Source organism: Brienomyrus brachyistius, chromosome 11, assembly GCF_023856365.1.
Source record: "Brienomyrus brachyistius isolate T26 chromosome 11, BBRACH_0.4, whole genome shotgun sequence".
In the NCBI taxonomy this organism is placed as follows: domain Eukaryota; kingdom Metazoa; phylum Chordata; class Actinopteri; order Osteoglossiformes; family Mormyridae; genus Brienomyrus; species Brienomyrus brachyistius.
The window spans coordinates 26229843-26248818 of record NC_064543.1 but is presented as its reverse complement, the minus strand read 5'-3'; the positions used below and the strand labels follow the sequence as shown (position 1 = coordinate 26248818).

The following is an 18976-nucleotide window of genomic DNA, read 5'->3' as shown; positions in this document are numbered from 1 at the left end:
CACTGTACTGATCCGCAGCCTGCAAGGGCACGTAAGAGAAAGCTAAATAAAATAGAAATGAGGGTACGATTTATACCGAAGTGAGGCGAAAAGCTGCTTACTGTAAACCACACTCTGAAGAAATGTATGATTAGCAGAACAAGACTGAGTAAAATAGATTTATTGTCATCGTACAGGCACGGAACTCCGCGCCCGACCAGCGTCAGCTTTACAGTACTTCAGATCTTACCTGTACTCATGTGCTTTCTTTATTCATTACTGATTACTGAATAAATGCATGTTGATAAACTGTAATGAATGACAGCTATAGGGTTCCCTTACTGAAACTGAGAGGAGGCAGGGGAAAATATCTTTATTACAAGATCATTGATGTGGGTGTGGGTAGTAGGAATATGTCCGTAACAATATTTTGTGGTTGGGGGCAAGGGGGTTCGGCACTGATTTGGTCCCCACTAATATTGAAATCAAACCCACGCCCTTGTTAAATAGTCATAGTTTTTTGCTAGATATCATCCATGGTGCATTATAGCAGTAGGCTATGGGGCGCCGTTTGTAAAGGTACTAAACATTTTTGTACTTGCCAGTTTTTCAACATTTAGTGCAATTTTCTGACATTTAGGTAGAAGTCAAGGGTGTTATAAATCATCAGATTTTATAGCTGTGTAGATTATGTTCAAAATTGTTTATCATATGTAAATATAAATGGTATGTCTATATATAAATATTAAATGTAAATGTTAAATATAAATGTTGAATATTAATATTAAATGTTAACTTATCTAAAGGTTAAATGTAAAATTTAAATGTAAATGTAAATATAAATGTTAAATATATATGTTAAATGTTAAAATATAAATGTTAAATGTAGACTAAATGTTGAGAACGTAAATTGGCCACGCCTACCTGCATAGAAATGGGCGGTACCGACGAGAGCGCGCTAAGTGGTTGCAGGATAGGGCTGATGCAGGACAACATGGCGAATTCCGCTCACTTAGAGGCCGTAGAACGTGCAGTTTTGGCAGGTGCTCGCGCTGCGTTACATGGTATTGCTACACAGCCGGGAGCAACGTCATGTACACCTTCCACTGTGACATCGGGAAGTTATGAATGTATTTTGGGGCGGGAGGGGGATCAGTAGTATCGTATAAATTGGCCTTAAATATTTCCCACCATACTTTCATACTTGGTGGTGGCAGTTCGTAAGATACTGCTGCTGCTGAAAGTTTTATTCGGAAATGGCAAGAAATCGCTTGCAAAACGGCAGGTCTAATCACAGGAACTATGAGGAGCATAATCCATCAGGGTTATCGGTCACTGCTACACATTCGCATATTGGTCAATATGTAATATGTTTGGCCTAGCGACTGAACACATTACATGAAAGTTCGCACGTTCACTTGTCAGTATTGACCAATATGCGAACGAGCGATGCGAAGCAGTACTTCTAACTTTACTTGGATAACTGTTTTATCCAATAGGTTTCATTTCAGATTTCAGCTACAGTTTGGAAAAAGAATGACATGGAATCAATTACATTTATTTAAAAGTATTTCTAATTCTGGATCCAATTCTTTACAAGATGTTAAATTTGGCACATACCTTATAAAGTCAACAAATGGCACAGGCATGTAGGCTAGCACAATTACAAGCAAAGCTGCACTGTTTCATACTGATCGCTGTATTTTATATTTTGTTGTCCGTTGTGTAATAATTGATTGGAAGAGCGTATACATTTGGCTGCAAGTTGTGTTGTTTAAAGGCAAAATTTGCTTTTGTTGCATATTTTAAATGTTTTGGCAGGGTTATGGTCTTTTGAAAACAAAATGTGTCACTTTGACCATGAGTGCCACTGTTTAAGCCTGTGTGTTAAATTTTGCAAATGTTGAGTCTGCATGCAAGCAATCAAGAACAACTGTAACTTTCCGTTTCCAGAATTTCAAGTTGACAGCGAGTGTTCCCCTCCCTGACACTAGGCGGCAACCTTGTAGCATTAACGTACAGATACGAAAACTCTGTTGTAATCGTGACATTTACAAATTTCGTGCTTTTTCAGTCCATCTGTAAGATGGTATGTACATCTTACATTAACTTTTCTTGGAATTTCGAGTTAAATCTTGATTGATCCAAGAGTAAAAAATGAATCACTGGCTGCTGTCAGTTATGCAAAAGACATTGCTAATTCGCACGAAAGAAAACTTTTTCGCTGCAGTAGTTGTACAGTAAGTATGTAAAGAAATGTTCACATATTAAAATATTAAATTTTACCATTTCATCATTTACGGAAGAGCTGAGTGCATGGAATGTCCTAAAAATAATATATACATCAAAATTTACGTACCTGGGCAAATACTGATTGGAGCGTCGTTAATTGACATAACTAGCTGTCATTAGTCACGCATAATAGCCGTATGTAAGGTACAGGATTTGAATAAACGTGGCTTTTATGTCGCATAATAAGTTGTGCGGGTGTTAATGTTCTGTTGAAGCTGTTACTTGGTTATTTGTCGTATAGTTGTCTCGCCTCTGTTACTGCGTTTGTTGAACATTTTTGTCCGTTAACACATTGTTCTAAATAACATCCTGTGTTAGAACTGAGTGCGCTGTAGCAGTAGTAGTAAAAGCACCGCTACTTGCCTCTGATGAAGATCTCCTTCCTGTCCACTTTTTCTGTTTACTTCCCTACTTCCTGTTTACTTTTCCTCTCCAGCCGACCAGAAATTCCAAGACCAGGAAGCTGAGGGGACATGTGAGCCATGGGAATGGCCGTGATGGTAAGCGCCCCTTCCTTTCCCGTTGCCTGTTACTCTTACCTTACCTTAAGTGTGTGCTCTCTGAGATGGTCTCCTTAATAACTGGCACCTCATTATCATCACATACAGGCAAACACAGGAAACATGCTGGTGGTCGCGGTAATGCAGGTGGCATGCATCACCACAGAATAAACTTTGACAAATAGTGAGTATGGGGCCGTTTGTGCTGGGCGGGGGGCTCATGGCACCTGTGTGAAAGTGGGCTATATGGGTGGAGATGATTAAGGCTGACACTGAGCATGTGGGATCATCAGGTACCTCGCTTGTTTGATAACATGAGGGATCGTACCAGGGTCTTTCACAAAACAAGGCTTAAGCTTTTGAAGGAAAGTAGTGCATGATATCCTATGTGCACATTATATATGCAAAATGTTATAAAAGAAACTTTGAGAAGTAACAGATCATTGCCAGATACTGACTGTTCTATTGTTTCATGATTCATTGTACCTTGATCCATTGTGACTGTGTACCTTTATTAAACTAACAGTTTGTTTTGAATGTTAGTGTGGTTTTCCGAGTCATTTTCAGGTTCTCCAGCTCAGGACTCAGGCATAACGTTTTCTGCTGGTCTGCAACATGACTGAGGTTAGATTGTCATCCTGAAATTTGCCATTGCCTTGGAGTCTCTATGCAACTGTGGCTTTTGTGAGGGAACACTACAGTAAAGTGTCTTCATTCATTTATCCAGTAGACATCCATTGTGCAAAGTGACATTAAATGTACAGTTAGAAACTAGATTCTTGAGACGGTTCGTCTTTCTTTAGGTGTAATTACGGAAAGGATTGGTCATCATCCCTTTAGAGTTTCCATGACTGCATTATGCCTTGTAGGAGACTTCTGTGGGGATGTGTAGTGATGTGGACCCTTGGCACTGCACGCCTCCTTTGTCAGCATGTTTTTTGTTTGCTTTTAGTGTCCGACATCAGCTGTGCTCATTACACCCAGCCATCCAGGTTACGTTGAAATGGTTGGTATGAGACATTTTCCAAAAGAGCTCTAAAAGCTGAAATCTCTAATTTGCAGGATAGTAAGGGTCTTATAATTGAAAATGAAATTGATATAGTAAATGAGTTTAATGATTATTTTATACGGGTGTTCACAGTAGATATCTTACCAACATTTAATACGAATACAGCATGGTCTATGTCTAATATATGTATAACTGAGGCTGATGTGGTACAAAGCCTAGCTAAGCTCAAAATAAATAAATCGCAGGGCTCTGATGGTATCTTACCTATAGTTTTAAAAGAGATGAGGGATATTGTAATGGTGCGTTCGTTTTTCTCTTGGAACTCGGAAATTCCGAGTTGAGTGACATCACGTCCGACAATCTCCCGTTCGAGCTACCACATCTCGGAACAAACATGGCTGCCTCCATGAACACTCTGCTGTGTGTTGTTGCTTTATATTTTGCAGTTTTGGAGTAAGATTACACCAAAAACAATTTAAAAGGCCTATAGGATGTTGGGTTACATCTCTAGGTGTGTGGAGTTTAAATCAAGGGAGGTGATGCTACAATTGTATAATTCCTTGGTAAGACCCCACCTAGAATATTGTGTGCAGGTTTGGTCATCATACCTTAAGAAGCAACGTAGGGCGACGAGAATGATTCTTGGTCTTAGAGGAATGTCTTATGAGGAGAGGTTAGCTGAGCTGAATCTGTTTAGCCTCGAGCAAAGGAGACTAAGGGGGGGACATGATCCAGATATATAAGATTCTAACAAGTTTGGATGCTGTTCAGCCAAATGGCTACTTTAATATTAGTTTAAATAATCGTGACCATAGGTGGAAATTAGCAGGAGAACATTTTAAACTGAATTTGAGAAAACACTTAGAGTATAGAGTACTTCCTGCTAGTGTAGCACAAGCTAAAACCCTGGGATCCTTTAAATCAGAGCTAGATAAAATTTTAACAACTCTGAGCTATTGCTTAAGTTCTCCCCAAATGAGCTTGATGGGCAGAATGGCCTCCTCTCGTTTGTAAATTTCTTATGTTCTTATTAGCACCCAAAGAGGAACTCGATGTTCTGTCCAATCATCAACCTAGACAAGCTCTGGACATTGTTAAGTGAGCAGACCAGAGTTAATTATGGCAAGAAACCTGACGGTCCTGCCCCCATCATCGCGGTCATGCAAGCATTAAGTGAAAAGTCATGCTTTGTTGCAGCAGACTGGCATAGGATCTGTTCTAGGGCTCCTTCCATGTATCTGTGGGGAGTTTTAACTTAAGCGTTAAATGCTATCCACTGATTTTTTTATATCACTGAACTTTTTTTTTGTTTAAAGCTGTTGAAAGGAGTCATCTTCACTGTTATAAATCAGGAATGTACACAGAGAGGGAATATGCTGATTTGGCATGTATGTGCTTGAGTTTTAATTCTGCATATTTTACCATAATGGACTATGCGGAGTGCCTTTTGGCCATTGCACTGTGTTCCTTAGGTAGGTCTGGATCATGGTGGATTTTTCCATCTAATGTAAATTCTCCTCATAGTTTTCTGCAAAGGATTCTGCACCTCAAAAACCCTGAAATATCAACAGTTGAAAAAAAGGACTAAAATAGACATTGAACTATTTATACCGTTAAATGGAAACTGCGTGGAAGTGGAAAAAGTTCCTGCCCACAAGTCATGTGGTTGATTATAGTGAGATTAATGTTTCGCTTGTTTTTTGTCTGAGTTTTCCAACTTCGGTTTAGGTTTGGGTTTTAATATCAGGCGCCAGTTTGCACATTTCGAGCTGACTGGTGATCATTGTTGCTGAGGATATTAAATTGTCAGACTGCATTACTTGGTCATTTTTGCAGCTAAATTTCTTCCATCCAAAATGCCACCTAGACTAATACAGTTAACAAAGCACTCTTTGTATTTTTACTTTACAGCAAGAATTCATTTATATTTGTTGTTGCAGTTCCTGTTAATAGATATATCTTAGTGTTTTTGCCAACATTTTTGATTTCTTTCAAACATCACGCTGAAATTAAAGATTATGGTGGTTTGACTAAAAATACTGGTCAGTTTCACCCTCAGTTTTTCACAGAAAAAGTGAAATTTTGCAATCAAATGGCAGAAACCTGCCATGGAAATGAAAGTGAGGTGAATCATCAGGTCAGGGGATACCCCAGTAGCCACATTTCAAAAAGAATGTCTTTATTATCAGAATGAAACATTGTGACTTATTGAACATAACCTGGGCCAATTTTCAGTAATTACCTGCCAGTACCTAATGGTACCTTCAGTACCACAAACTCAACATCCGTACGGAGATTTTTGTTCGAATGACCTTAGCATTGGATATTAGGGCTTCATTGATGAACCTTAACACTCTGTGCTGTTGCTTGCTTGATCAATAGGGAGCATTGTGTGCTTCCCTGAAATTCTGTTTTTACAGGGTTACTTCAAAGTGTTGGGCAAAGGGAAACTCCCAAAGCAGCTCGTCATCATGAAGGCCAAGTTCTTTGGCAGGAAGGCTGAGGAGAAGATTACGGAAGTGGGAGGAGCTTGTGTGCTCATGACCTGGACAGTTTTTTAAATATATATTTTTTTATTAAATGGGATATATGGAGTATTTTTGTATAGCTTTGTTTAGCTTTTATGCTGTTTTGTAAGGCGTCCTGGTACTGCTTACTTGCTACACGCACCTGCTAATCAGGCTTCTGTTTTACGTCATGGCACTGGATCCATCCTCCTCAGCTGCATTTAGTAGTGTGATATGTATAAATATGCACAAAATGTGTGTGTGGAGTGGGGAGGGTCCACCGTTAGCTGTGTGGGTTTGTGGAAACCCCCAGATGGGTTTTCAGCACCACATTTGGTTATTCTGTAAAGGATCTCTGAAGCATTATTCAATTTCTGCTCGATGACACCTAAAGTTGCAAAGATACAGATAGTTTAAAAAAAACTCCAGCAGTTTCAAAAGAGGTTCATATTATTAGATTGGGTAGTTCTGGTACTTATTATGAGGATATATTCTGCTGTAAGTTTTTGAGAAGTGTATCACCTCTGTGACAGGTGGTTCGTGTCATGAACCAAGGTTCAGAATTCCACTGATATAAGCAACACATGTACTAATTCTCCCGAGTGAAAAATAATTCGGCTTTGCAGTTTATTTACTTTGGCCAAAGTAATCACAGGTGCCAGATAAGTATTTTCTCTGTGTACATTTATGTATTTATAAGCCTTCTGGGCTTTGTAGTGCATGGGACTTATTCATTTAAAGTACCTATATCAATTATGAGAAACATGAAAAATAAAAAAAACAGTATTCAAAGTTAGTTACATTCTCTTCATCATAATTCAAGAACTTAATGGTTTACTTTTGTTCTTCTAGTATTCTCCAATAGCATTCTTCAGTCATGCTTCTCTGCAAATAGACATGTAATGGGTACAGTTTATTAACAGATGGACATTCTGCTGAATCACGGTCCTTTACAATGGCTCTTTTTCAGAAGTACAACAACATGTACAGAATCAGTTATGGGTTCCATAAAGAGTGCATGTTCTGCCAATGAGTTTGTACAAAGCAAGATCGACATTATTCAGCATATGGTTACAGCTCAAAGTACGATGACTTCTTTAACTCTTCTTGTGAAGGAACTTCATTTTACTTCCTGAAAAAAAGATACAAACTAATATTTCAAAGATGACATTTTCAGAGATTGTCTAATCAAAGAACCGTGCTTTAATAAAGGCGTGATGTTATGGACATGGCAATATTTCTGCCTCCCAAGCTCAGAAAAGTCCTTGAAGCAGTAATTCAAGAGCAGAACATGGTCCCTGAGTGTCGCACTCTTGTCCTATATCTGTTTCAGAGCAGCGATGGAGGAATACTGTCACTGCTTCATTATTCAACCATACCCTGGAGCATTCACTGTGAATGCAGGCTTCATTACAGCCAACACTGCCCTGGAGCATTCACTGTGAATGCAGGCTTCATTACAGCCAACACTGCCCTGGAGCATTCACTGTGAATGCAGGCTTTATTACAGCCTACACTGCCCTGGAGCATTCACTGTGAATGCAGGCTTTATTACAGCCTACACTGCCCTGGAGCATTCACTATGAATACAGGCTTTATTACAGCCTACACTGCCCTGGAGCATTCACTGTGAATGCAGGCTTTATTACAGCCTACACTGCCCTGGAGCATTCACTATGAATGCAGGCTTTATTACAGCCTACACTGCCCTGGAGCATTCACTGTGAATGCAGGCTTTATTACAGCCTACACTGCCCTGGAGCATTCACTGTGAATGCAGGCTTCATTACAGCCTACACTGCCCTGGAGCATTCACTATGAATGCAGGCTTTATTACAGCCTACACTGCCCTGGAGCATTCACTATGAATGCAGGCTTTATTACAGCCTACACTGCCCTGGAGCATTCACTGTGAATGCAGGCTTTATTACAGCCTACACTGCCTGGAGCATTCACTGTGAATGCAGGCTTTATTACAGCCTACACTGCCTGGAGCATTCACTGTGAATGCAGGCTTTATTACAGCCTACACTGCCCTGGAGCATTCACTGTGAATGCAGGCTTCATTACAGCCAACACTGCCCTGGAGCATTCACTGTGAATGCAGGCTTCATTACAGCCAACACTGCCCTGGAGCATTCACTGTGAATGCAGGCTTCATTACAGCCAACACTGCCCTGGAGCATTCACTGTGAATGCAGGCTTTATTACAGCCTACACTGCCCTGGAGCATTCACTGTGAATGCAGGCTTTATTACAGCCTACACTGCCCTGGAGCATTCACTGTGAATGCAGGCTTTATTACAGCCTACACTGCCCTGGATCATTCACTGTGAATGCAGGCTTTATTACAGCCTACACTGCCCTGGAGCATTCACTGAATGCAGGCTTTATTACAGCCTACACTGCCCTGGAGCATTCACTGAATGCAGGCTTTATTACAGCCTACACTGCCCTGGAGCATTCACTGTGAATGCAGGCTTCATTACAGCCAACACTGCCCTGGAGCATTCACTGTGAATGCAGGCTTCATTACAGCCAACACTGCCCTGGAGCATTCACTGTGAATGCAGGCTTCATTACAGCCAACACTGCCCTGGAGCATTCACTGTGAATGCAGGCTTCATTACAGCCAACACTGCCCTGGAGCATTCACTGTGAATGCAGGCTTTATTACAGCCTACACTGCCCTGGATCATTCACTGAATGCAGGCTTCATTACAGCCAACACTGCCCTGGAGCATTCACTATGAATGGAGGCTTTATTACAGCCTACACTGCCCTGGAGCATTCACTGTGAATGCAGGCTTTATTACAGCCTACACTGCCCTGGAGCATTCACTATGAATGCAGGCTTTATTACAGCCTACACTGCCCTGGAGCATTCACTGTGAATGCAGGCTTTATTACAGCCTACACTGCCCTGGAGCATTCACTGTGAATGCAGGCTTTATTACAGCCTACACTGCCCTGGGGCATTCACTGTGAGTTCAGGTCTTTATTACAACCTACCTGGCCCTGAGACATACACTGTGAGTTCAGGTCTTTATTACAACCTACCTGGCCCTGAGACATACACTGTGAGTTCAGGTCTTTATTACAACCTACCTGGCCCTGAGACATACACTGTGAGTTCAGGTCTTTATTACAACCTACCTGGCCCTGAGACGTACACTGTGAGTGCATGTCTTCATTTCAACCAGCGTACTAATTTATTATTAATCAATCTGTTAGTTCACACACTGGTGAAGCTCCATATGTTCCAGGGATATTTGATCTAGTAAAAACATTCTGTTAAGCTGGATAATTAGAGTCCGTCCAAAAAGCTGTCAAAAAGTGTCCCTAATGGAGCAAGAGTGCATGGTGCTCTACTTACCCAGTCCTCTGAGGAACTTGTTGACTGCACTCTGTTCTGTGTCAGGTAACTCCTCGAGGTACTGCTCCACCCTTTCTTCAAAGAGACCTGCAGCATTGTACTGCATTTAATACAAGGTTATGGCACCAAACATAATATATAATTATCAATGGAGGGTAGCACTGTTTCTTCACACCTCCAGAGTTGGGGGTGTCTGTGCATGTGGGGTTTGCATGTTTCCTGTGTGATGTGTTTCCTCCTTGCTTTTAGGGTGTAGTTGTTTGTGTGCACTCTCGGGGACTGCAATCCTGTCTAGGAGGTACCCTGCCTTGTGCCCCAGGCCTCCTGGGAATTATTTTTTCTGAACATCAGTCAAACACTTATATGACCAGTAGAGGGCACTCAAACCCTACAGAGTCAACGAATTTAGGGTGATGACATATATGTCACAGACAGATATTGACCAGAACCCTGTGCTGGATAAGAGCTTGAAAGATGGATAGATTATGTAAGTGCCGAGCCAAGGCAGCATGGAGGAAGCAGGACAGCTGGGCTGACATCCTGACTGGTGACATAGGATTCAGTAGAGAGTAGAACAAACTGTGTGCCAGATGGCGTACCTTTGGCCCTGCTCTTCCGCAGCTCCCGGTCCTGGATGAACCCAGCAAACATCTGGGACTCCATAAACACACCCAAGAAGCGACGGACACTCTTGGAAGCCACAGACTTGCGGAAGGCATCCCTCTGGAAGACGCGGTCACCCCGCTCATTCTGGGTCAGGAACAGCGAGTAGTGGCCAATGGTCTCCAGGAAAAAGCGGATAAAGGCCTCGGAGACCACACTGCTCAGGGAGTTACACTCTGAAAGACACAGGGCCTGTGTCATATATGACCGGAGAAAAGATTGGGACGCAGGGCATGACAAAATGAGCATGTTCCTGTTAAGAATTCAGCTAGATATTGCAGATTACACTTTTCAGAAACATATTACACTGTTTTAGATAAGGCAACACAGAAAATTGTTTCAGTTATAAGGATTCATTATCTAGGGGGCAGCATGGTGGTGCAGTGGTTAGCACTGTTGCCTCACACCTCTGGGACCCAGGTTCAAGTCTCTGCCTGGGTTACATGTGTGTGGAGTTTGCATGTTCTCCCCATGTCGTCGTGGGGTTTCCTCCAGGTACTCCGGTTTCCCCCCACAGTCCAAAAACATGCTGAGGCTAATTGGAGTTGCTAAAATTGCCCATAGGTGTGCATGTGTGAGTGACTGGTGTGTGAGTGTGCCCTGCGATGGACTGGCCCCCAATCCTGGGTTGTTCCCTGCCTCGTGCCCATTGCTTCTGGGATAGGCTCCAGACCCCCCAGTAAGATAAGCAGTTTGGAAAATGGATGGATTCATCATCAGAATACGAAGGCAATCTTGTTTTGGACAGAAAAGGAAATCATGTCCTTTTAAATCACAGGGAAACTGCAGCAAAAGCTACTTTGGAACATAAATGTCTTCCAGCTTTCATCTCACCCAAATGAACAATTTGTTAAAGTGACAAATAATTTCTATGTGTCAACATAGTATGAAGAGCCTGAGCAGAAGTTCTGATTGGACTGAGGGTTGTTTTCTTTAATAATTGGTTATATATGTAAAATATTACATTGTATATGTCACTGAGATATTAATAAATATTTCCAAATGTTATCAGTTCCCACTCATACATTTTGTTTTCTGGTTTACACACTAAAATGAACCATATGTGGCTTGTTCCTCTTTTGCTGCTGCCTTGCATCACTGACATCACTCAATTGAATGGTCTCTCGTGATGCAATGCTGCATTTTCCTCCAGTTTTTAAGGTAATCAATTGCAGAGCAGAGATATGGTGTTGCGGTTGGCCAGTGGTAATAAGGCTCAGACGTCCCCCTTACCTTCATCCGATTCGCTGTCCGAGTCCTGATTGATGATGTCATTCCTCTGCTCTAGGGCCTGCTCCAAAGCAGACTGAAGTTTCCGTGGTAAGAGTACGGCCTCATCATCCATCTAAACATTGTGAATGTCATATTTACTAACACTTGTATATAAATCATCCACATTAAGTCAGGTTTAAATTTTCAAAAAAATATATAAAACAATGTTGCCAGCAAAACTCTATACCTCATGTTAACATCTGCAGAATACAAACCACGATTAGAGGTCAGCTTTATGTCACTCCATGCTTAGACGTCACGCCCAGACTGGAATGAGTCTTTAATATGCCTTGAGAACAACCGTGAGAGTTATTCTGTTACTTTAAACTGCAGCCTTGCAGTCAAACACCCCAGAGGGGGTGAGGCACGACTTATTAAGCCTTCACTAATGACAATGGTTTATGCATGATTTTAATGACAATGAAGATGCTGCTGTCGGTTAACTGAAAATGAAAATTGAATGCTCTCCAGTTTAATGTATTGGCATCAGGATTAGCTAACTGTCCAGAGTGCAGGGTTTACAGCGCATTGATTAGTCTTCACGTTATTGTGCAGGGATATATTGTTATAGGTAAACAATGAAAAAACTAGAAAGGATGCTGTCTGTACTGTGTGACAGCACTATGTTCCCCATACAGCCCTGATGCCCCCTACCCATCTAACTCTTACTCCACCCACACACTGCAACCTATACAATTTCTAGACATGCTGGATGGATCAACTGGGAATGTGTTTTTACCAAATGCTCTGAGCCCTACTAGTGACACATAAGTCTGACACTATTCATGTTTTACACATTCTACTTCAACATCAATTTGTACATTTGTACAATTTGTACATCAATTTGTACAAATTAGATGGCTAACGGTATTTCTTTGTGTGTCTGTCTTAATTTCAATGTCTTAAAATGTCATTTATATTATATATATTATTTATACTCATAAACTTGTATATTCTATTTATTCTTATCATTTGCACTATTCCCAGTGTTTTCAGTGACATAACAGTAAAAACGGTAATAGATACATCAATGGTATAACTAAGTAATTACCATGATTACCATGTGATGTCAGACTTAGAGACACATACAAACCTCATCGTGATTTTCCTCTGGGATCAAAACCTCTTCTACCTAGATTGTTTTCACTCTACACACACAAGCTCCATTTAGCCGCCCCACAAGCTCAGTGCGGTGTACATAAAATCTGTATATCAGATGCCACACTAAACACCAAAAAATAAACACCAGCAAACAAATGAAAAGTTGTTATATTACCATTTTAACTTTGGAAATAAACATATATTTATCATAATGCTGAATTAGATAAGGCAAGCATGCATGTAAATGCAAAGAAGCTGACAAAAAATGACAATGATCCAATCCACAGATGGGTCCCCCTCTCCTGTCTAATCACTATTGCCCACCTCTGTCTCTAGCCCCCCACAGTAGGCTTGGATGGCATAAAAATTTTCATCTCATCACACCATCCTTATGGGGGGGTGGGGGGCGGATGAGACTTAGGGGGGTGTCCACCAGTACTGATGGAAGCCCACGTGGCCAAGTCTGCCACAGTACATTCCCACTACCGGACTGCTACTAATAAAATTTTTCCAATGGCGGGGTTGCCGATCAAAACAATATATGAACTTTATTTAAGAATATTCAGAAAACCATCTCATGCTCCCCGGTATAAGAATCACTGACCAGCACAATGTTCCTGGGAAGTCTGACAAAAATGTCCAATTACTGTGTTCAAGTCGGCGTCTGTCAGCCTCCCTTTTCTGCTGCCTACAGGACCTATCGCTCCTGTTCCAGTTTTGGATCTATCAGATGTAGGGTTTCATGTTTTTGAGAAGTGGAAATAAGATCCATCTCCCTTCCCTTTCATGTCACTAAGCAGCACTGATTCAATTTTGGGATGATGTGTCTCAAAATGTAATAATTTCCAGTTCATCACCCATCGGACGTTCCTTTAACGTTTGAAAAAGATCCATGAAATACATGAGTTATTTGGCTATTTTAGGCGGCCAGTCCCAAAGCCGCATGTGTTGTCTGTCCAGGGAATACAAAGACAAGCAATCTATGTGTAAGAATTGTTGGAGTTTTCATTATATATATATATATATATATGCCATTGTGATACATTTCACATGAATGTACATGAATTTTTTATAACTGACCTGTCGAATAAAACGGTCTGTTCCCAAGTCCACCATCAGTGCCTGGAAAAAACAGGACACAGGAAGCAATTTATACTCAGTTAAATCTTTCAGGAGACAGAAATTAATATAACAATGACATTACAGGTGAGTGTTACAAAAACAGATGCATCATGACAGTTGAAAACGTATTATTTAAAACAAGTTTTGTGTACAAGCTGAAGAGGCACAAACATTTTTGTCTCCACTATATATTTATTGTGTTTAATAATCTTGGCCATACATTTTCCTGAACTCTCCCCAGTCTGTAATTGTATGTATCAGTACTGTATGTGTCCTGTGATGGACTGACATCCCACCCAGGGGGTCCCTGCCTGTGCCGTGATGGACTGACATCCCACCCAGGGGGTCCCTGCCTGTGCCGTGATGGACTGACATCCCACCCAGGGGATCCCTGCCTGTGCCGTGATGGACTGACATCCCACCCAGGGGGTCCCAGGGTGCTGCCTGGGATAGGCTCCAGGCTTGTAGTGACCCTGTACTGGATGAGTGGTCATGGAAGTTGTATGGATGGATATAAAATAATCTCTATCCAGTCCGCTTTTGGTCTAACAAAGAACATGACTTGTACCAGAGCAACCAAGTTAAAAAATAATTAAAGGTCTCTCCTGTGGTAAACAAACAGCACAGCTTCTGTGCAGTACAGTATATGTAATCTCTCTGCTGCCGAATTCAGCACACTTGACAGCATACCAAAGGCAACAGCTTCCTCCATGTACGTGATTTATGCATTCAAACTGCAACTCAGTGTCGCTCATGTCCTGCTAATGGCTATTCATGATCAGGTGTCCCCTCTAGTGGTGACAGACTGACAACACAGGAACACTATCTTCAGTTTTACTCTGTGCCTCTCACATTAAATAACCAAATCAAGGTCAGCAAACAGAGAAATGGGAGCTACACCTCAAACAGAGCAACACTTACTGACATAGAAGTCACACAGAAATACAGAAAGAGCTTAAATCAGCTTCATGTCCATTATTTGCTGCAATTTCATGACGAAAAGTGCTAACAATGCCCAAGTTAAGTCTTCAAACTGAAAAAGAATAAACTCAGAATGAATCACAGCCTTCAAATTACAGGCTAAAGATTGTTTATTCATCACCAGAAACCACCGGAAAAGGGCATTTTTGCTGTAGCAGAAAAGAGAGCAGAAGTGCCTATGCCCCTAGTGATGGTGTGTCAGGCAGCAGCTAACTAACGACGAACACCAGCTGATTTGTGGACCTCTGGGTGCAGCTTCTCAAATGTATTCAGCCTCTGGTATAAAGATACACTCTTACTTGCCTAATAAATCTGAGAACACAGACACTCAAATGGAGGTTCATCGTAAAAGGCCTCATATTCACTCCCTAGCAAAGCTCAGAGAAACACGTCTAGATATAATTTTGGGGAGTTATATGAAAATACAATAAAAAAAAAAAACGACAAACTGTGCTGCTGACAACAGTCAACAAACCCTCCAGTACGGCAAAATCCAGTGTGGGACAAATGCAGTGTGGGACAAATGCAGTGTGGGACAATGTTTTCGAAACAAAGAAAAAAACAAAAGGTTTGCTCAAACTCGGGGGTGTGAAAACGTTACATACAGAGCTGCGAGTGAAAAGGCATGCTCAGTCACAGATGCAGAATAATGCAACACCAAAGAACATGTTTATGATGCAAAATTTTAAACAGAATGAATAAGTAATTGCATAATAGACTGGACTATAGCTTATTGTGTGATTGAACATGAGCAGAGAGGCAGGGGAGGGGGTACTGACCTCCTCGACGGGGAGCCCCTTCAGCTTGGGCAGCGAACTGGACAGCAGGCCAACCAGGAAGGGCGTGGGGCAGCACACGATGTCCACCATGGAGGAGGGCAGCACGGGGATGAAGGTGTGCTGCCAGGAGAAGGGGTAAAGGAGAGCTGCCACCGCGTGCACACAGCTGGACAGCGTGCTGGGGGGGCAAAGATGCAAGGCGGAGCAGCCAGTAAGAAACAGGTCATTAGAGCGCCATTACATGCAAAGTACACAACCAAGTCTTGTAAGGTTAATAGGGTTTATCTCAAAAATTCAGAAGTCGTCCTTGTCAATCATGTTTTCTTGAACCCATCACAGACCAGCTTCACTGAAGAGTCAATGAAAGAGCAGTGTGAAAACACACAAAAATCGTCCTCTTTTATAGATTCTAACAAACCGGCCTTGAAAAGTGCATCAGCCTTCTCATGATGTGCTGCTGTTTGGGGTCAGTCAACCCCTCCGCCCCAGCATCCCACATTATAAAGATTGTTCAGTGAAACCAAAATAATCAACTTAAGAGTTCCTTAAAAAGCCCTGACCCTCACAGTGCCTGGGTGGAGGGTGAGACACATGGTGTTACGTAAGCATTCCACTATTTCTGGATAGCTAAGTAATAACTCTTTTCCAACTAGCATTTACCATGTATAAATGTGCCCCATTTGGTTACAGCATCACACGAATATGGCTAGAGCAAACACAGCAGAGAGTAACGTAACCCCCCCGACATACATGCGTTGCACTTTTGCTTTCTCACGATACCCAGTGCATATAAATAGCGACAGGGTGAAGGATCAGCCTACAACCATAATAACGGGTGTCACAGTCCTGGCTGCAGGCACTGTGGTCCCCCAGCAACAGAAATCCTGCAATGATGACGGCCAGCGTATCCCTGCATACGTGTCCGACACAGCACACTCTCCTCTGAGCTGCTTGTTCACACTGCTGTCTAAGCAAGTGAACCAACATCTTCTTCATAGTTCTACCACATAACGCACCTCCAAGAAAAGATCGCTCACTAAACACAAGCAGTGAGCTTAAGGAATAATTAAATGCATGTATTAAACACATTTCCAACAATAGACTGTAAAGTAATATTAGATCAAATGACTGAATAACTGACATGGGAAGAAGCCTGCATTTCACACACTGACAGCGACTGCTTTTGCCTGGACTGTTTTCAGCTGCCCAGGGCAATGCGAAATTCACAGCTTCCTCCGCTCGGCATGTTAAAACAGGGAGCCGGAGGAAAACGCCTCCCAACCTGAGCCAAAGGTTAGTTAAACTGCAGATGTCACTAGAGACGGCACACGAAAGCCTTGAGGGCGACCTGATGGGGAGGAAGAAATTACATGAAATCGAAAACCCCCATAAGAGAGAGAAGCTACCAGGATTTGTGAGAAGAACAACCACTGGTTTGTGGAGGGGACCTTAAGAACAGGGATTCAACTGTAAGAGACTGGGCCCCCACGGGCGTGACAGATTGGGAATCGGGAGGGCAACTATTCAGCAGGATTAGTGGACACGGTGTGGAGATGCAGGGTTAGAGGGTGAGAGAATCATCGTGAAAGTGGGGACGGGGGGCTGCAAGAGGACAGCAGTGCAGAGGATTCATGTCAGGGCTCATATGGGCATATAGGAAAGGGCTTCCTCAGGCAGGAGAGATGCTGGGAACTGGGAAGCTGAGTCACTGCTCAGTGCTAGTCGATTTCCAGTCACTGCGAGGTTATAAACTGTGTTTTTCGTGTTATAGCTTGCTGTCGTCAGCATAGAGGGTCAAGTCGGGTTTATTGGAGAAGGCTGTCCCTCCCACAGTGCCGCTGTTAACCTCCTGCAGGGGTGACTGCCCAGCTGGACACCCAGAGGGCCAGCTGCAGGATTAACACCCTCATTTCACACCGGATCTGCTGCTGACTTGTTTCGGGTATCGTTGTCATATTTGAAGGTTTCATTTCACAGCATGCTGGAAGAACAGAAAAGCAGTGTCGGGGGGGGACAGAGTGGGGCATTTCTGTACAGCAGAACACAACCTACGTTAATCTATAACTCACCGATGTATGTAAACATGTGCCGCCTGGAATCACCAAAGCATCACACAATGGGTGCAGCAAGCAAAGGCAAATCAGCTGCCTGCATTACTAAGTCATGTCTACAAATGCACCCTGAGTCTATACAGGCAGCAGCTTCACATGTTTACATAAATATGATCAAAGTCTATCTTACCTTAACTGTCTGAGAATTCAATGATACAAGTTGCAAGAAAACATCTCTGGATGCATCATCAATGCATATTACCAGTCAGTGACTGGTTGGTAACACAGTCATGTATACACAGGTCAGATCTGCACTTTGGCAGCGAACAGCGCTGAAGCTGTGTCAAAGCAAAAAGCCATCAGTATGCCTCAGTGAAACAGGATAACAAAGAAATACAAGATGTCTATATGGGTGGATCAGAGACTTTCGTTTATTAATCCAGCCATTCCCACACAGGTAGGGAGATTCCCAAATGGGTAGGGTCAGGGTTATCATCAATGAAAACTAAAATTAAAAGTTCAAGAAAAATTTTTCATAAATTCAAAAATAAAACAAAAAACTGCAATTAAACAAAATACATTTTCCTAACAAAATTAACTGAAAAATAATATATAACCAAATGTTGAGTTCTTTTACTGTTTTTAATAATAAATAATAAATTTAGCTAAAATAATGATGCTTACTTTTAATGATCACCAGTAATACTTGGAACATGTTTTACCCATTTTGAGGAAATTATTGTATAATTTGCCCTGTATTCCAGTAGGATTCTTTAAAGAGGAGACACATGAAATAGCTCTGTGACTTTCAGACTATTCCTAGATATTAAATTACTGAAACTTGAGGTGAAACTAAAATATATAAAAACTACAATGAATGATGTCTTTAATAAAAACTAAACTGGATTTCAAATGACAATTGAAAATAATTAAACCTATGTGCGGTTTCGGTCTGGCCCTTTCCAGGAGCCTAAAGTACATTTTGGGGTAAATAAGTCCAAACCAACTCGTGAGTCGCGGTCATTCCCATGGTATATTTTTCACGGGAAGGGTGTAAAGGAGCTCTGTCTTCTTTCAGTACCTGTTTCATGTTGAAGGAACATATTACTGTATGTGTCAATGGATCCTTTCTGTTCCTGCGTGACACCGGGAATAAGCTTGTTCAGGCATATACAGTGTAAAAAAGGACATAAGAATATGGTACTGGCCAAGAGGCATTTGCCTTTCGCTGCTAACCTGCAGGTAAAAAAACGTCGTTTTACTTAAGACATTAGATATTTAGGTCATGCGGCATATGAGTGGATTTTTAAATACATCCTGTTGAACATCCTTTTGGAGGGGTTG

The 18976-nt window shown here is 41.8% G+C and overlaps 1 protein-coding gene and 1 long non-coding RNA gene across 3 annotated transcripts in view; one reads left to right on the top strand and one right to left on the bottom strand.

Annotated features, from left to right (window-relative positions):
• Positions 1–1987: 1987 nt before the first annotated feature.
• Positions 1988–6758, top strand: LOC125751911 (uncharacterized). Its single transcript, XR_007400810.1, has 3 exons — positions 1988–2219; positions 2708–2771; positions 2880–6758. It is a non-coding gene; the product is annotated as an uncharacterized LOC125751911 (long non-coding RNA).
• A 142-nt stretch (positions 6759–6900) lies between these two features.
• The window catches only part of LOC125751898 (DENN domain-containing protein 2B-like), a 58919-nt gene continuing 46843 nt past the window's right edge, over positions 6901–18976 (bottom strand). For both annotated transcript variants that reach the window (XM_049031307.1, XM_049031305.1), the window contains exons 15-20: positions 15582–15759; positions 13780–13821; positions 11560–11671; positions 10263–10502; positions 9664–9750; positions 6901–7419 (exon numbers count right to left, since the gene is read on the bottom strand). In XM_049031307.1, coding sequence (XP_048887264.1) covers positions 7385–7419; positions 9664–9750; positions 10263–10502; positions 11560–11671; positions 13780–13821; positions 15582–15759 — 694 coding nt within the window. In that variant the 3' untranslated portion in view covers positions 6901–7384. The remainder of the gene's footprint in view (positions 7420–9663; positions 9751–10262; positions 10503–11559; positions 11672–13779; positions 13822–15581; positions 15760–18976) is intronic.